Genomic DNA, 16652 nt, shown 5'->3' with positions numbered 1-16652 from the left:
TTGGTCTTTTAATTTGTGAGTATTACCTGATTGTGTGTTGCGAGGTGTGAATAATGATAAAAGAAATTTATTTGGTTAATTTTTTTATTAATTTCTAGAAAATATAACAAGGTATGTTAAATACAGTGACCAGTGATTAAGTCACTCTTGGACACGGTGTTTACATAACTATAGGCTCATTCTCCAGATAAATCTGGCCCTGGATTTCATATTCAAGGTTTCTCCAGTTGTAGACATTGCCAGGGGTGAAGCCAGAGTCGTCCATGTAGCGTTTGAACTCTTGGTCAGAGAGAACATGGTCCCACGCGTGGACTTTGGTAATCATACCTATGAAAGCCTGACTGATATGAAAACCACCACCATGGGTGTCCTGCTCCTGGCCCAGGATGCTGCTGATTACTCCGCTGATGGGCTCCCCTGAGTGGATATATCTCTTGATGGTTGGCTTGCCATCCACCCACACCTGAGCCAGCCCGTTCTCAGACTGCCAGGTGCCACACACAGCGTGCCAATCGTTGGGAGGAAGAATCAGCGACTGGAAGGTGGCAACGGCGTTCCGGGCGTGCATAATTATGGCAGCAGAGTTTTTGGCCTTGCAGATCTCAAAGTCATTGTCATGAGTGGGGGTGGCCAAAGAGAAGAGTGAGTACTGCCTGTTGAGATCTGTGAGGTATCTGAAAAGATAGAATAGAAAAAATTGTTCCAACATTGCCATGAACAAAGAAGCTTTCTGAATGCACCACAATTCACCTGAGACAGACAGTCATCGCGCTGAACCCGTTTCTAGATGTGATGAGTTTCACATGGTCTTTGTTGGTCTCCTTGGGGAAGATGAACACTTTGCCTGAGAGATCTGCGCAAGAGGAGAATAACACCAACAAGAGGAGGAGAGTAAGCAACAACACTGACAACTTAAAATAAGTTAAAACAGAACTATTCCAGCTGCTGTTTGAACTTGTACACTTGGACTCAAAAAGTTTGAGATACCTTGGGGTGCTGCAAAACATGTTGCAAGCATCACTGACAAAAGGACAAGTTTCTCCATCTGTGTTCAAAAATACAATAATTTTGTATCAGTGAAGACGGTGGTAAATTATGTTGGTCTTTTTGTGGTCATACAATCACAACCAGTTCCATAATGTTTTAATTCATTTGTGGTACTATTTTTACACAATTTTTTTTAATTTTTTTATTAATCAATGAAAATATCATGAAATTTAAACAAATTAGTAAATGCAATCAGATACCAAAAAAAAAAAAAAAAAAAAATTAATCAGGTTGAAAATTAATATATAAATCACAATTTTTGAGCTGCACAAAGTATGTTTTACCTTGTCACCTGGCTGTGAATGCATATTGTCAATGGTTTAGCCCCAGTATTTATGCGAGACAAATGTTGGCTGACCTGCTTTCCTCAGGGAGGACATAGGACCCTTTCCCAACTGAGACATGAAATCAATATAAAACTGATTAGCCAAGCCCCAATTTTGGGGTGTCATGACCTGTTGGGTTGTCATGACTTGCCTTTATTTGTGAGGCACATGTTGTTTGACCTACTTTCATCATAAAGGACTCAGGACTTCTTTTTTTTTATCAACTAAAAGTTCTGTTTTAAAATTCATACAAAGTGCCAAATTATTGCAGAATGGCACCACAAGGGTTGAACTGGTCCAGTAGGAACAGTTCAAAATAATAAAAAAAACAGGCATTGGAGTGGGTGGGTTAATACTATATTCTAATGGTTCACACACATAATACATTTTTGCTCCATTATTATGAGGAAAGTATGGCTGATTGTGAGTCTGTGGACGTCGCTGGTTTAAAACACATAATAGTCTACAATCTTTGCAGTTGACCTCGCAGCAAGAACAAAAACAACTGATGAACACGTTATTATGCAATGTGTTAAACATAACGCAGACAGGTTGCAACACAGGGAGAGAGAGGTTGGACAAGGATGGGAATTGGAAGGAATACAAGAAACAAAAAAAGATAAGGGTAACATATTTTCTATTAAACACCAAATTTGTTATTTTATTTTATGGACTGATAATAAACTGATAACGGAACTGTATAAAAAAAATAAATAAATATATATATATATATATACTGTATACCCTAAACTCCAACAGTCTCTATACTGTAACGTATCCTGTCCTTCATACTCCAGTCCGGTAGGTGGCGGTATGCACACGAAAATAATACAAATCATGAGGAAGACGTAGTAAACGACAAAACATCAAGATGGTGCTTGAAAGTACTATGGTCTGGTAAGGAAATTAAAATGTGTTTAAAGTTGAAATTTCAAATGCTGACTTGGTTTAAAAGAATCGGTCACTTGAGAAACGAAATAGGCGTGTTTTGGGGTGTTCGTGCGGCCTGGCTCGGACAGGTTTACTTGCTTTGTTGTGGATTTACTGTGTGCGAGCTATTCCCTGAGTCACTCCACAACCTCACGTTAGCCAGCAGATGTAGTTAGCTCACATACAGCTTTTTAGACAGGACATACACACTTTTAACAACTTTTTATGTTCGCCAACGACAGTCAGCTTTATATTACTGGTAGCCAACGTTAATTATTATTTACTGTAAAGTCCCGGTTGCGGCTGACGTTGAATGAAAATTGCTTTGTTTAACGCTTTAGCATTAGCCAGCTAACAAAACCAAAGACCTGCTGTCATTGATAAAACATGCAGCTTGTTCTCCAGGGCGGTTCAGATGTTTGCTTTTTATGACCAACCTTATAAAATAGAGCTCATTTAATTACCCCACATAGATGCTGTCTTTCAGTTTTGGATGCATCCTGAGAGGATCTGAAAAGCCTTCTGTTGAACAGCTTTTTAAAGGTTGAAGTACTTGCAGTCTCTTCAGCATTGCTTTATGGGTTCAAGTCATTGTGCTTCAATTGTTTTCATCATTGCTATTTATAGATACTTTTCATTTTGTTTATTAAATCAACTTTTCCCAAAGCCCAAACTTGCACGTTGATATTGGTTGCTTTGTCCAACCAACATCATGAAATATTCTCTCAGGAGAACATTTGATGTCTGACAGACTTGACCACAGTTTTGGGGTTTAATGACCTGCATTCATTTGTGAGACAAATGTTGTTTGACCTGCTGTCATCACAGAGAACTTTGGACTCTTTTCCAACTGATAAATCAAATAAGCTGGAGGACAGGGGATCACCTTAGCTGAATGAACGTAAAATCACAGTGGGAAGCGTTAAAACTAACTGAATGATGTTTCCCAGATCAAATGATTGTAGAAATTATTCTTTGGATTTTTTTGTCCTGAAGCTTTTTGGTTGTTTATTATTTATTATCATTATGAAGTTGCAAACCCCACACCAAGCTCATGCTGCTAAGTCCTCCACAAAGTTGAGGAAAACACTGCAGGCTTGACAAAAGGAAAGTGTCTTTTTTGATAGACGATGGACACGACTGGTTTAAAATACAATCTTAAACAAAGACTGTTTCATAACGTGGAATGAAATTCTCTGTTAATGAACTATTTGATTTAGAGTAAAACTATATGTTTTAGTTGTATTGTCTCATACCATCAACCAGTTTTTGCTCAGTCTATGTTATTTACATTTTTTTTTTCTACAACTAGTGATTGTTTACATTCCTGTTCCTTTTTCGTAGTGTGGACAACAGTGAGTACATGCGAAATGGAGACTTTCTGCCCACCAGGCTGCAGGCTCAGCAGGACGCTGTTAATATTGTCTGTCACTCCAAGACCCGCAGCAACCCTGAAAACAACGTGGGCCTAATCACCATGGCAAAGTAAGGGTCAATGTGCTTCAATCAGTGTACTGATATTTAAACTGTGATGATATGATAACGCAAGTGCCATGTCCCTCTTTAGCAACTGCGAGGTGCTGACCACACTGACCCCAGATACGGGGAGGATACTGTCAAAGCTGCATGCTGTGCAGCCGCGTGGAAACATCAGCTTCTGCACCGGCATCAGGGTGGCACATGTGAGTCTGGGATTTTCATTATACAATGGGTGTTTTCCTGCCGCACCAACAGAGGGGCTGGAAAAGAGTTGTGATGAGCGCAGTGGGATTTCTGAGACACATGGATGGATCAGATAAAGTCACAACTGTACATATACAGATTGTCTTTATTCAAAACAAAGGCAAACTTCAGGCTTACTCAGTCAATGATAATACAGTATGAACACAGAGCAAGTGTTTGAATTTCAAAAGTGTGATTCACAATTGTTAGAAGTACACATGTATTTAGTAACATTAACACTGCCTCAGTCCAGTCAAGTAAGTAAGCCATTCTCGTGAGACGGCATATACAACTGCACCCTAAATATAATGCAGCCATCATTCATTTTATTGATTACATTTGTCCTTTTCGTAGTCACATGTCAAAATGTCTGCAGGGAAATATCCTGTAATTAGGGCTTTTCTATTAACGTTTCACAAACACGCACAAATCACTACCATGTATTCTGTCATTTAATGTGGTCTTTCTTTTTTTCTCTCTCTCTCTCTCTCTATGTAGTTGGCGCTGAAGCACAGACAGGGCAAAAACCACAAGATGCGCATCATTGCATTTGTTGGCAGCCCAGTGGAGGACAATGAAAAAGACGTGAGCCAGTTCTGACATAAATCATTGTGTTTTTTGTGTCTTTAACTGTTGGGTTTTAGAAGGACAGGATTTGTGACTGTGGTAATGATAACCAAGTTGGAGACTTTCAAATGTATTGGACTAAATATTCTCTTTAAATAGGAAGGTGACATCTGAAAAAGCTTGGACTGGACTCAAATAGTTAAAATGAGTGCACTTTGGAGCCACAACACAGTTGCCAGTTTCTTGTTATTGGGTTAAGTAAAGAAAAAACAAACTCAGTAGCAAATATTATTGCCTTTTGAGGAGTTAAATACAAGTTACTGCTCATGTAATGTTTTCTCTGCAAACACTATTAGTGGAAATCTGCAGACAGCAAATGTCTGTCACAAAGGAAGATTACTTTAAGGTATCAGCATCACACTGCTGAGTGAAGCACAGAAACGTCCTGAACTTCAACTGGTATAAAAAGAACTGATTCAGATTTACTCTGTCATTTTCTGTAGTGTGGCTTGTTTATTTAAAGGGCGCCTTTTATGGGGGAAAAAAATTGTCTAATACCATTTGTTTACTTGTAAATCAATTAGGTTCCTAAGAAAAAGGTGTTTGCGTGTCAACTGAAGTATTTCTGTCCTCCTGTAGATGGTCAAAATGGCAAAGCGTCTGAAGAAAGAAAAGGTCAATGTGGATGTCATTAACTTTGGAGAAGAGGTATTTTTCTATCGCAGCTCAGCACACACTCAATCTCCTGAATATCTAATTTGCCTTTGTTCTGTTCTGTCTACATTGTTTTCTGCACAACCTTAATTCTTTCTTTCCCCTGCAGGAGATGAACACAGAGAAGCTGACAGCATTCATCAACACACTTAACGGCAAAGAGGGAGCAGGCTCCCACCTGGTCACAGTTCCTCCGGGACCCAGTCTGGCTGATGCCCTGCTGTCCTCACCCATTCTAGCTGGAGAAGGAGGAGCAGTGTTGGGCCTCGGTGCCAGCGACTTTGAGTTTGGAGTGGATCCCAGTGCAGACCCAGAGCTGGCCTTGGTGAGAGGAAACGGGGGGAATATAGCTACTTTGTGCAGTTTATTGTAATAACAGCTTCTAAATGTATCCAGACTATTCATTCATACTGCTGCTTTTTTTCCCCTTCACAACCACCATGTCTGACCAGTTTTATTCTTTTTTTCTTTGTATATTTCTGTGACATCATATCATATTACTTACTAAATTGACAGTATTTAGAGAAGATTTCGTTGTCACTTTTTCTGGTCGTCTCCTACACTTCTCTCTAGGCTCTGCGTGTGTCCATGGAGGAGCAGAGACAAAGACAGGAGGACGAAGCTCGCAGAGCTGCTGTTGCATCAGCTGCTGAAGCTGGCATTTCTTCCCCGGTTGCAGATGGTGAGGAAATGTCCACCAACTTGAGTTGCTGTCACAGATGACTAATTTCTCCCCTTTTCCTTCAGTGCGACGGACGGACACAAGCGTATTCACACTGCATATTTTCCTTTCTGCTTCAGAGTCCGAGGACGCCCTGTTGAAGATGTCTGTTCCAAATACAGACTCAGCCACACCCGCCTTACCAGACTTCAGCCGCATGACAGAGGATGAACAGATCGCCTATGCTCTGCAGATGTCCATGCAGGGAGCAGGAGCAGGTTGAAACATGGATTTTAAATTTTCTGAAATTGAGACATACACAGTTTTTGTATTCTTTTTTTCTGCTTACATCACATCCAGTCGGTGAATGTGTTTACATGAAATAAAAAAAATGAGTTCAGCAGTGAGCAGAATGTAAATAGACCCTTTTATACTTTATTATCATTCACACTGTCCCTTATTTACTTTCCTGGCGGGCTGTTATCAGTTGTGTGCAAGGGATGTTAGCAGAACCATAAGTACCTGTTTTGTAGCCTCAATTTAGAAGTACTCTGTTATTTGATTTATTTGTATCATTCGTATCATTTGTCTGTATATCTGAGAATGATGTTCCAGGGATGCTGACATTGGTGTTACTGGTTTGTTTATAATGTCACTCCTATATAATTTATTTTGACACAGTGAGAGCCTGAAAAACATTTCCACATGTCTCACTTGTGATCAACTATTGTGATATGCAATAACTGCAGCACGGGAGTACAAGAGTGGTACAACTTTTGTTACAAAACAAACACCTAATTTTGCAATATTTGTACCAGGCAGTAAATCTTCTGACATTCTTTGTGGTTTAAAGGATGTTTGTGTGGTTTTACATCAGCAATGCATTCAAGAGCATATAGCCCAGGTTAAAAAAAATAATCTCAATTCTTTTTACCCCATTTTGGTTCTGCACAAACATCTCTCTTCCGTCTGTCTTGTAGAGTTTGGTGCTGAGGACATGGACACAGGTGCTGACATGGACTCCAGTGAGGCTAAGGTAAGCGTAAGCCTTTACAGTATTAAATCTTAACTTGTCATGAGATTGAAACGTGCTTGGTTCCATTGTCATGTTCTGTGTGCAGGATGAAGAGGACTATGATGTAATGCAGGATCCAGAGTTCCTTCAGAGTGTTTTAGAAAACCTTCCTGGGGTCGACCCCAACAATGAGGCCATTCGTAATGCCATGGGCTCTCTGGCTTCCCAGACGGGTTCTAAACCCGACACCAAGAAGGATGAGGAGAAAAAGAAATGAACATCCCGGAGAAAAGCTTAATATAAAGTATGATGAATAAAAAAAAAAAAAGACCTGAGAATTGCACTGCATGTGTTATTCACAGTCATGCTATTACGCTCCTCAGTACAGTAAATGTTTTGTTCATCTTTTGTTTATGGAACTGTAAACTGTAAACAACCTTTTGTCTTTTCTGTTTTTTAGGGCCTGTTCTGATCATAACATTTTTTGTGTCGAGCACATGTGCATAATCTTTTGTAATATAACTACTCAGTAACATGGGCAGATTTCCTCAATAAATTTACAGAATACAAGGGGGTACTTCATTGGAAGTTTGAGTACAGTTGCGTTGGCTGCGACAGATTAATGTTTACACACTTTCTTTCATGTTCTTCAGTGTAAATTAATGTCGCATTGAAATGCACATGCTTTCACTGTTATTACAGCACACAGACAGCACATGTATCCCCCAGTCACAAATTTGTAAACGGGGAAAGATACAAAACCATCTCCAACACGTGTTTTCATATCTTAAAATAATGTGGAGTCAAATCAGTGTGTACAGTAAGAAGTTTGAGTTCAAGTAACTTCAAGTAAGAAGTTTGAGACAGATAAAAAAAAAAAAAAGTTTATATATATATATATATATTATAAATTAAATACAAATTTAATTAAAAATAAAAATTATATGAGGACAGACTTTGGTAGCAAGTAAGTAGATCTATACATGTACGTAAATCTTTCCAGTTTTAGACTGACAACAACAACTTAGTGATTGAAAGCACGTGTCACACGTTGATTTTTGTTGACGACTACTAATTATAAATGTAAACACATGGGCGCTTATTAAGAAATCTCCGTCGCACGATTTGGTGACGAGGAACGTATGCGACCGAGAGGGAAGTGAGGAGCCTACTTCGCTTACTGACAGGTAACGAAAATTACATACAAGTGAGCAAATGTTCGCTTCATCTATTAAAAAAATAAAAAACAAAAGATGCATTAAACATAACATTTCATAAGCTCAGTAGTTTGTACAGGTTTAAGTGTAGTTTTTGTTGTTGTTGTCTACTTGAGGAAAGCCAGCCGGTTGATGTTAGCAAGGCCGGCTAGCAGTCGTTTTGCTAAAGTAGCTAGCCGCTAGCAGAAGCGCCCACTTGTTGCAACGTGACAGTTTTGAGTTTCACATGTCAGGCTGCAACTTTTATCTCGCATTTTGCGCCTCTTTAAACGCGTTAGTTTGGTCACCAGCGTCTCGGTAAGTGAAGCTTTGTTTGGCCTTGATTTGTGACAGCCGAGCTGCTCTCGCTTTCAAATCACACGTCAGAAGTGTTAACTTTCATTGCTCCGCTGTGGTCAGCCTGTCTTGATTAAATCAAATGTACTGTTGCGTTTGTAGCCTCGATAGGTTTTTAAGCCTTGCGCCGGCAATGGGGGACATGAAGACCCCGGACTTTGACGATTTGCTGGCAGCTTTTGACATCCCTGACATCGACGCTAAGGAGGCCATTCAGTCCAGTCCGGATGAGGTGCAAGAGGACGCGGTGGGGACGACTGCAAACGACAGAGAGCGTGAGTCCCCCCCCCCTTGTTTCCCCGGCCCCCCCGCCCCGCACAGTGACCCCCCCGTGGTCAGTGTTATCGTGAAGAACACAGTGCGGTCTGAGTCTTTTGAAGAGGAAGAGAAGTCTTTCAGGCTTAAAACAGACAATCCTTCAAGCAGCGCCTCCGCCTGCCGGGTTCAGGTCAAGCTGGACGACCTCACCTCGCAGCTCTGTCCCAAACTGTCCGCTGGTGCTGCCGCGGAGCCTCAGATCGCCAACGGCTTCGAGGAATCTGTCCACGGCGATCGGGGACGGTCCGAGTCACGCTCCCCGGCATCACCTCTGAGATCCACCCTGAACGATAATGAGGGTGAAGGCGGTAAAGCAGCTGAGCCTGGATCGGCAGAGCACGCCACCGATGTCATGAGTAGTTTAAGGCCCCTCCTCTACGCCCAGTCTTCAACCCCCGCTGATCCCAGCCCATCATCTCCTCCCTCCCCACCCGATTTCAGACCTCATCTTTCTCCTCACTCTCCACAGAAAGATGATGCTTGTCTCCGTGGTAGTCCATCATCTTCCCCCCTACCCCAAAACGGGAATATGAAAACAGGCATAAAGCATGTTGTGCACACAGATGAGGACGACTCGGAACCAGATTTGGGAAGTCCGCTGGTGATCCAGGAGAGTCCAGAACCTGTAATGTTCTCCCCTCCCATATTTAAACACAAACCAAAGCTGCGTTCAGATCATCTCGGGTCTCCTGAAACTACTCCTCGTGTTTCTAATCCTCCTAATCTCGCTTTTTCTCTGGCACCCGAAAAACCTCAACCACCGCATGACGAGGACGTGCGACCTTCCTCCCGCAGCTCTCCCCCCTCGGCTTCTCACCCAAACAGCCCCCAGGACTGCCTCCCGTCTGGCAGCACGAGTTCTGCATCTGTCCAAGAAGAAAAATACCCAGAGCATGTGATTGATGAGAGAGACTCACCTGAGAGCCCGCCGCCCAGTGAGACCGGTCTTGTTGTCCCCAATATAACCAGCAGCTATAATCTGAGCTCAACACCAGGTTCAGCTGTCAACCCCAAGGAGTCGCATCACCAAGAGGAGCTCATGGAAAGTGAGCTCAGTCAGGATAAGGCAGCTGACACCGAGAAGCTGAGCGAGAAAGTGGCTGGAGATGGGGGAAATGTAAATGAGGAGAACTGTGATGCTGGTGCTGAGGACGTCGTGTCTGCCGGTTTCGCAGAGTCCATTTCGCCTCCATTGCGACCACTCAAAGTTAAAATCAGGATGCCCAGAGGCAGCACCGCAAGGGCTGCGACTGGTGTGACACCGAAAAGAACTGGAAGAGCTGCTACCAAGGGTGCGGACAAGAAAAAACCTTTAACAGAACGTCGTAACACAAGATCCAAAAGGAAGACATTGCAGCAGCTGCCTGCGGTAGCGATGCTGCAGGACGCTTGCGCCGCAACACTAGAAGGAGCCAGAACGGTTAAAGAGAAAACCACAGTGGACGCCAAGCCAAAGGTCTCGCCCACAGCGGTGAGCATCACAAAAACCGCAGCGCTGCCGTCCATCTCCGCCTCCTCTTCCAGAGTCGCCCCGGGCGTGATCAACATGCGCAGCCTGGGACAAAAAACTCTTAACAGTGGGGTGACACTGCCTTCTCCTTTACCTCTGCTCCCCCCTCAAAGCAACAGCAGGCCCGCATCCATAGTCAACAGCACCGGGGCAATCATATCGAAGAGTCAGACCAACCTGGTTGAGGCTTTCAACAAAATCCTCAACAACAAGAACCTGCTGCCCATTTATAAACCAGATCTGAGCTCTCCTCCTGCCGAGTGGGGACTTCCTCTTCCTGCACAGGTAATCTGTCCTCATGTCTTTTATGTCCCTATACCCCCCCGAAACAATCAATCAATTAACAGATCAGCAGCTATATTGATTTGCATCCATTTGGTGGTGTTATAAATAACGTCATTTTTCAACCAAATTGCCAAACAGTCATTCCAACTGATGCAACGTGTTGCTGTATGATATTTAACCGAATACTTGAAGGCTTTGGTTTGAGCGGTGCACAAAACAAGTTGCTGATGAACAAGTTTTCACGATGGACATTTTCACTGTATTCTGACGTTTTGGAGACAAAACGACAGACTTGACTAAACAAGGAAACAAGTTCAACTGGTATTAAAAAATGGTTTGCTTTGGCTCAGTTGTGTAACTTGCACAAACCCAGAGTAGATTATCAGGTCGGTCTGGCCCTCATGCTGAGCATCATGGTTAAACCTGATGAAGACAAGCAGCCCGACTTCATCAACTGTTGAGGATCAGCTTGGTTTTAAGTCACGTAAAAGGAAATATATGCAGGAGGGAAATTTGTACGAGTATGAATTCGCGATTTCACGGCAGCCACATAGCTTTGGTTTGTGTAGCCCGTCTGAGAAGAAGGATGCCTGATCCCCTGCAGGGTTACCGTTGTCTGGAGTGCGGCGATGCCTTCGCCCTGGAGCAGAGTCTGGCGCAGCACTACGATCGGCGCTCGTTGAGAATTGAGGTGACCTGTAACCACTGTGCCAAACGACTGGCCTTCTTCAACAAGTGCAGCCTACTTCTACATGCCAGAGAGCACAAAGAAAAAGGCCTCATCATGCAGTGTTCACACCTGGTCATGAAACCTGTACCTGTGGAGCAGATGATCTGCCAGCAGGAGCCAACGGCAGCTGGTAAGGGAACACTGTTTCTCTCTCTCTTTCTTTCTTTTTTGTTTTTTGTTTTGTTGATGTGATTACAAGTGTACATTCCTTCGGTGTGTTTTCTCCGTCTCTTCTGTCCTCCGCTCCTTCATCACCCCACCATCGTCCTTTTTTAGGCCAGGCCACCCCGAAGCCAGCGCCTCAGACAAATCAACCAGTGCCCAGCAAGAAAGCAGAAGCGCTGCAGTATACAAGCAATAAATGTCCTGAGTGTCAGGCTCAGTTCAGCAGCAAGGAAGAGGTGGCCGAACATTTCCAAGAAGTCAAACCAGGAAACGGCGCTGTAAGTCTCGAGTGTGTGAAGAAAAAAGGGCGAGAAATTTCCTGAAGTGTCTCGTAAAATGCTAAAATGATATTGATTCCTTTCTTTGCCCCCTTGCTCTCTTCTGTTGTTCAGGCCTGCTCAGAGTGTTCTCCTCCCATGCTCCTGCCCAACAGCTGCAGTGCAGCAGCTCATCAGCGCACCCACCAGGGCTGCCCACCGCACGTCTGCCCAGAGTGCGGCGGCTCGGCCAAGCAGTCTCAGTTTCAAACACATCTGGATGAGACCTGTTTGCACTTTTCCCGCCGCATCGGCTACAGGTGCGATATCGCCCGTGTGCTTGTTTAATTAAGCTCAGGTATACTGTGATGTTATACTGATCATGCCCCCCCCCCACCCTTTCTCCAGATGTTCCAGTTGCCTGGTGGTGTTTGGAGGGCTCAACTCGGTCAAGTCTCACATCCAACAGGCTCACTGTGATATGTTCCATAAGTGCCCCAGCTGTCCCATGGCTTTCAAATCTGCCCCCAGCATTCAGAACCACATGACTGCCCAGCATCCGACGCTCACTGAAGGACAGACTATGTATGTGCATGTATATGCTCGAACACCCTTTTTTTTTTTTTTTCTTTTCAGTTAACTGACACCGTTTTTCTTCCTTTACAGGCTGATCTATAAATGCGTCATGTGCGACACTGTTTTCACGCAGAAGGCCCTGCTGCATGTCCACTTTGACACTCACTTAACCAATCAGAAGGTGCATGTGTTCAAATGCCCTCAGTGCACCAAGCTGTTTTCTCAGAGAAACTCCCTACTGGAACATTTCAAGGTACGTCGTTGCTTATATTGTGTCCAATGTAGCACAGAAATACAGAGCCCTTCAGTGTAGAATTGTTCTTACTCACTTTCATATTTTTGTTTACCCGGTTCTCTCTGTTCCTCAGACCCACAAGACTGCCGTGTTAAAAGAAGAGTTGCCTTTGCCTCCTCCAGCTGCCTCATCTGGCTCGAGGCCTTCTGGAAAATTGGAGAGCTCTTATGGAGAAGAATGGATGGACGAAGAAAAAGAAGAAAAGAGGACCGAAAAGACAAAGACCCCGTCATGTTGGAGGTGTCAACCTTGCCAAATACGCTACAGGGACCGGGAAGACTTCATCAAACATATGAGTGACAAGCATGGCAAGGTCTGGAAGTCCACCATTGCTTTACCGTGTAAGATTTGTTATTGTAGTTTTACACACGCAGATATATAGATATGTATTTCTTATGTTTGTGTAGATTCTGAAGAAGTTTCCCTGTAACAAATGTGAGAGCTCGTTCGCCACCTCCTCCAGTCTGACGCGTCACATCAGAGAGAAACACACCATCGTGAATCGAGGCTTTCACTGCCCGTGAGTGTCCCCCTATTGTCAATCCTCCATATTTATTAAGTTACGACAGTTGACCTTTCTGGTACTTGGTTCATATGTTGAAATGTTGATTTTATGAGGTGAAGTTCAAAATCAGTACACCGTAGTTATTGCACCTTGTTCAACTGACCTGATTGAAGCCTCTTTTTGCCCATAAGTTTTATAGTCATCCAACGTTTTTGTAGTTTAATCGCATGCGTTCCTTCCGAGGCCCAGTGCGGGTCCACAGACCAAAGGTTGGGAACCTTTTTTTTTAAAAAAAGTCTTATTTAACTGTTTAAGATTTGCTTAAAACCTCAGGCGGAGTTATAACACCTGAAATTTGTGTTGTTAAAATATGATGCCTACGACAACATTTACTGTAATCATGTCGGAGTACATTTGTGTGTGTGTGTGTGTGTGTGTGTGTGTGTGTGTGTGTGTGTAGGCATTGTAATGAGGACAAGAACACTTTCAGCAGCAGAGCAATGTTGGAGATGCATGTTCAGCTGAAACACACGAACACCGTGAGCCAGGACACACTGTTGGTAAGCCGCGTTTTCTCATGAGAATGCACACGGGAAGAGATGTTTTCCTTAATCGTTGTCTTCCGGTTCTCAGGGACCCGGTGACGAGGCTGACAGCTCATCAGAACAGGACCACAGTTTAGGGTTAGGGACTTGCCGGAGACGGAGGGGAGCTGTGAGGATGGAGCAGGACGACGAGTCCACGGACAGGACGAGTCCAGAGAAGAAGGCACGGCTCTCCTCTGCTCTCGCTCCGCACCCCGAGTCTGGGTTTCGCTGTGCCCCCTGTGGCTTCAGCACCGAGGAGCAGGCAACGTTCCTGGAGCACATCGGCCAGCACAGACGAGGCGGGACAGACGGCGGCAGTCTGCAGTGTCAGCAGTGCGGTGTGTGTTTCACGTCCACCAACTCCCTGTCACGCCATCGCTTCATCAGCCACAAAGTTAGAGATGTACTTCCCGACAACCAACAAACTGTCGGTGTGCACTCGGCATCCTCGCCTGGTAACAGCAGGGGCCGCGATGACAGGAGTCCTCTGAATGGCTCCGCGCCGGTGTCACCCTCCAGTCAGCCCTCCGTCGGCCAGGGGACAGAAGAGGAGGGAGCGCTGGCCTGTAAGGTGTGTGGCAAGCATTTTGAAAAGGCAACAGATCTGAATACACACTTCAGAACTCACGGTATGGCTTTTATCAATGCCAGGAACACAGGAAAACCTACTTGAGATGACGTAGAGGGAACAGATCAGTACCTGTAGGTGATAAAAATACTTGCAAGTGCCTTTTTTATTGCTATTTTCTCCTTAAATTGAGCTATGCATCTATGCACTGATTTTTTTTTAATTTTTTTTTTTACCAAAGAGTAGTAGTCTAGATTGTAGAGTCTTTCTGAGTACACTGTGAAACAGTCAAATGTGATTTTCACTGTTCGAGACCAGCCTTAACCCTCTGACGCTTTGGCTCTAATGCTGCATTTCAGTGTCCGTGAATGATGCTAATGACATGAGAGCGACTTCCCGTTCACTGGACGCTCAGTCTGACTCCTTCACTGCTGCATGTGCCCGCAGTGAACTGTGACTGTTTGAACAATCGAACCCGGCTGCGACCATGACGGCTGTTTCGATGAATGTTACGGATAAAACAGCAGCGGAATGTACCCGTCTTGATTTCAATATTTTGATCCTACTGATGAAATTCCTGAACAGTAACCCGGTGCTGTGTTCTAAATGACATACTCGTGTACTAACCATCACTATGTTGAGTGCATTAGTGCGTTCACACCGTCAAGTACAGAAACATGCTGTGCACTACAAGTACCAGGATGATGCACTCGAAACGGTCCAGAAAAGAAGTATGAAACACGGGACACTTTCCATACCTACACGGTCGCCCTCTTGGCTACCCAGAGGAAAAGGGGCGGGGCCACCGATGTAAAGAACTTTCAAATGAAGGCATACGAGGAAGCTGCAGGTGTTCCCGAACACGGCACGGAAGTGTTTCTTCTTCACTACCGCTGCCGGACAGAAGCCATAAGTGCGTTTATTGAGTGTGTTAAAACGGAGGGCACAACAGCATGTTCATTTCTGGGTGTAATAATTAAAGCTGCGGTTATTTTGGCAGGTGATCTACTCACTCGCGGAGGTCATTTCTGGTCAGCGCAGAACGCCGTGTGCGATTTGAAACAACACTACTCTCAAAATTCAAGTACCACACAAGTAAAAGTCCTGACATGTAAGAGCACTATTTGTTAGCGTACTAAGGGAGGTATGTCATTTGGAACACAGCACAGGTGTTTTCCTGTAAAGTCTTTTTCTTCTTTTTCTTTTTTTTACATATTTTTAAAGAATCATTGCAGTGGTTTAGAATATGTTGCTTCAGTTGCTGTTAACTGTACTTTTAACTTATTGCCAGTCATTTTCCAGGGCATGCAATAATATTTTAGCTTCAATCCTAACTTTGAATTAAGCCACCGGCTTCTTTGCATTTTATTTGTGTACATGAAAATGAATTAGCAGATACTTGAGCTTTGCTCGAGATGGGTAACCTGTTAATTTTTTTTAAATTTTTTTATTTTCACGTATAATGTTTCCTAATTAAACTGCAATGGAGGGATGCCCTCATCAAAAGGAATTTTTTTTTTCTCCATAGACAACTTTTTTAGAGTCCTACTTACCCCGTCTAACTCAAAACAGCTGAAACTTGTCAGATGCATGTTACATTTTTTGTTTTTGTTTTTATGACCGTATTGGTTTTTCTTTCTGCTTGACAATCCCATTTTGCTGCAATAAAAAAATACTGACGTGAGAGGAACAGACTTCATCAATCCAGACATATCCGACCTGGCCGTGATCAGATCGCAAGCGACCAGCTAAAGTACAGGTGGAAACGCAGTCAGGCCGCAGTGAGATCCGATCTGTTCAGGCCACGTTCGGGTGTGGCCGGGCATGCGTGTCCACATTTGTTTAGCAGTGGGAAAGCAATGCGTCCCGAGAACACGCTGTGGGACCGCCTACTTAGCTGACATCCTCCGAATATCAAAAAGAAAATAAATGCAGCTCCACGTTCCTGTGTTGGTGCTCCGGTGTGTTACCGTCACGTTCGTGCAGGTTCGCTAGTTCTGGATTTTTTATTTTTTTTCTCCATTCAGTCTTTCACCAGATCTGATCTCCGCCTGCTCTTATTTTATTTGTATTAAATCTCCTGTGTGATTCCGCAGTGCAGCTGAACTCCGCAAACTTACGTTATAAAGCAGCTGATTAGTGAAATAAAACACACACGACGCTTGTTTCACCAAAGTCTCCTCTGGGTATATCCCATTAATGAATGAATTCATTAATTAATCGAACGAGCCGAACAGGTCCTCACGTTTCAGGCTGTGAATTAGTTTTACAAACTTCAGTGTTCAAACATTTACAAACGTGAGATACGTCTTAGCCCTATA

The 16652-nt window shown here is 43.6% G+C and overlaps 3 protein-coding genes across 6 annotated transcripts; 2 read left to right on the top strand and 1 right to left on the bottom strand.

Moving 5' to 3' along the window:
• Nucleotides 1-123: 123 nt before the first annotated feature.
• LOC138619468 (C-reactive protein-like) lies at nt 124-2790 on the bottom strand. Of its 2 annotated transcripts, none has more exons than XM_069695970.1 (4): nt 2768-2790; nt 988-1045; nt 751-853; nt 124-674 (listed from the first exon to the last, which is right to left on the bottom strand). In XM_069695970.1, exons 2-4 carry the CDS (start codon nt 1043-1045, stop codon nt 161-163), a joined length of 675 nt encoding a protein of 224 aa, XP_069552071.1. In that variant the 5' UTR covers nt 2768-2790; the 3' UTR covers nt 124-160. The 2 variants fall into 2 exon arrangements, with proteins under 2 accessions (XP_069552071.1, XP_069552070.1); XM_069695969.1 differs by lacking the exon at nt 2768-2790 and adding an exon at nt 1332-1340.
• Nucleotides 2196-7552, top strand: LOC138619467 (26S proteasome non-ATPase regulatory subunit 4-like). Its single transcript, XM_069695968.1, has 10 exons — nt 2196-2270; nt 3648-3788; nt 3871-3985; nt 4524-4610; nt 5232-5300; nt 5416-5631; nt 5880-5988; nt 6108-6245; nt 6948-7003; nt 7089-7552. Exons 1-10 carry the CDS (start codon nt 2245-2247, stop codon nt 7257-7259), a joined length of 1128 nt encoding a protein of 375 aa, XP_069552069.1. The 5' UTR covers nt 2196-2244; the 3' UTR covers nt 7260-7552.
• A 290-nt stretch (nt 7553-7842) lies between these two features.
• znf687a (zinc finger protein 687a) lies at nt 7843-15837 on the top strand. 3 transcript variants are annotated; one of them, XM_069695964.1, is made up of 12 exons: nt 7843-8496; nt 8638-10648; nt 11253-11508; nt 11655-11821; nt 11936-12120; nt 12209-12385; nt 12467-12629; nt 12745-12984; nt 13079-13191; nt 13637-13736; nt 13810-14334; nt 14691-15837. In XM_069695964.1, exons 1-12 carry the CDS (start codon nt 8426-8428, stop codon nt 14697-14699), a joined length of 4017 nt encoding a protein of 1338 aa, XP_069552065.1. In that variant the 5' UTR covers nt 7843-8425; the 3' UTR covers nt 14700-15837. The 3 variants fall into 3 exon arrangements, with proteins under 3 accessions (XP_069552065.1, XP_069552066.1, XP_069552064.1); XM_069695965.1 differs by having other exon boundaries at nt 7843-8169; nt 13810-15837; XM_069695963.1 differs by having other exon boundaries at nt 13810-15837.
• The last annotated feature ends 815 nt before the right edge of the window (nt 15838-16652 follow it).

Source organism: Brachyistius frenatus, unplaced genomic scaffold (genome assembly GCF_029030835.1).
Source record: "Brachyistius frenatus isolate BFR_SWC_R1_liver_20210118 unplaced genomic scaffold, ASM2903083v1 Contig_20, whole genome shotgun sequence".
NCBI classification, from domain to species: domain Eukaryota; kingdom Metazoa; phylum Chordata; class Actinopteri; family Embiotocidae; genus Brachyistius; species Brachyistius frenatus.
The sequence above is the reverse complement of the archived record's forward strand: the minus strand, read 5'-3'. Positions and strand labels throughout refer to the sequence as shown.

Bases quoted from the DNA above. Each gene is read 5' to 3' on its own strand.
- LOC138619467 (XM_069695968.1), top strand. From the start codon at position 2,245: ATGGTGCTTGAAAGTACTATGGTCTG. The intron at 3,789-3,870 runs GTAAGGGTCAAT...GTCCCTCTTTAG, and splicing joins GGCCTAATCACCATGGCAAA to CAACTGCGAGGTGCTGACCA. The intron at 5,632-5,879 runs GTGAGAGGAAAC...ACTTCTCTCTAG, and splicing joins CAGACCCAGAGCTGGCCTTG to GCTCTGCGTGTGTCCATGGA.
- LOC138619468 (XM_069695970.1), bottom strand. From the start codon at position 1,045: ATGGAGAAACTTGTCCTTTTGTCAGTGATGCTTGCAACATGTTTTGCA. The intron at 854-987 runs GTATCTCAAACT...CCTCTTGCGCAG, and splicing joins ATGTTTTGCAGCACCCCAAG to ATCTCTCAGGCAAAGTGTTC. The intron at 675-750 runs GTGAATTGTGGT...CTATCTTTTCAG, and splicing joins GCGATGACTGTCTGTCTCAG to ATACCTCACAGATCTCAACA.
- znf687a (XM_069695963.1), top strand. From the start codon at position 8,426: ATGTCAGGCTGCAACTTTTATCTCGCATTTTGCGCCTCTTTAAACGCG. The intron at 11,822-11,935 runs GTAAGTCTCGAG...TCTGTTGTTCAG, and splicing joins TCAAACCAGGAAACGGCGCT to GCCTGCTCAGAGTGTTCTCC. The intron at 12,386-12,466 runs GTATGTGCATGT...CTTCCTTTACAG, and splicing joins CTCACTGAAGGACAGACTAT to GCTGATCTATAAATGCGTCA.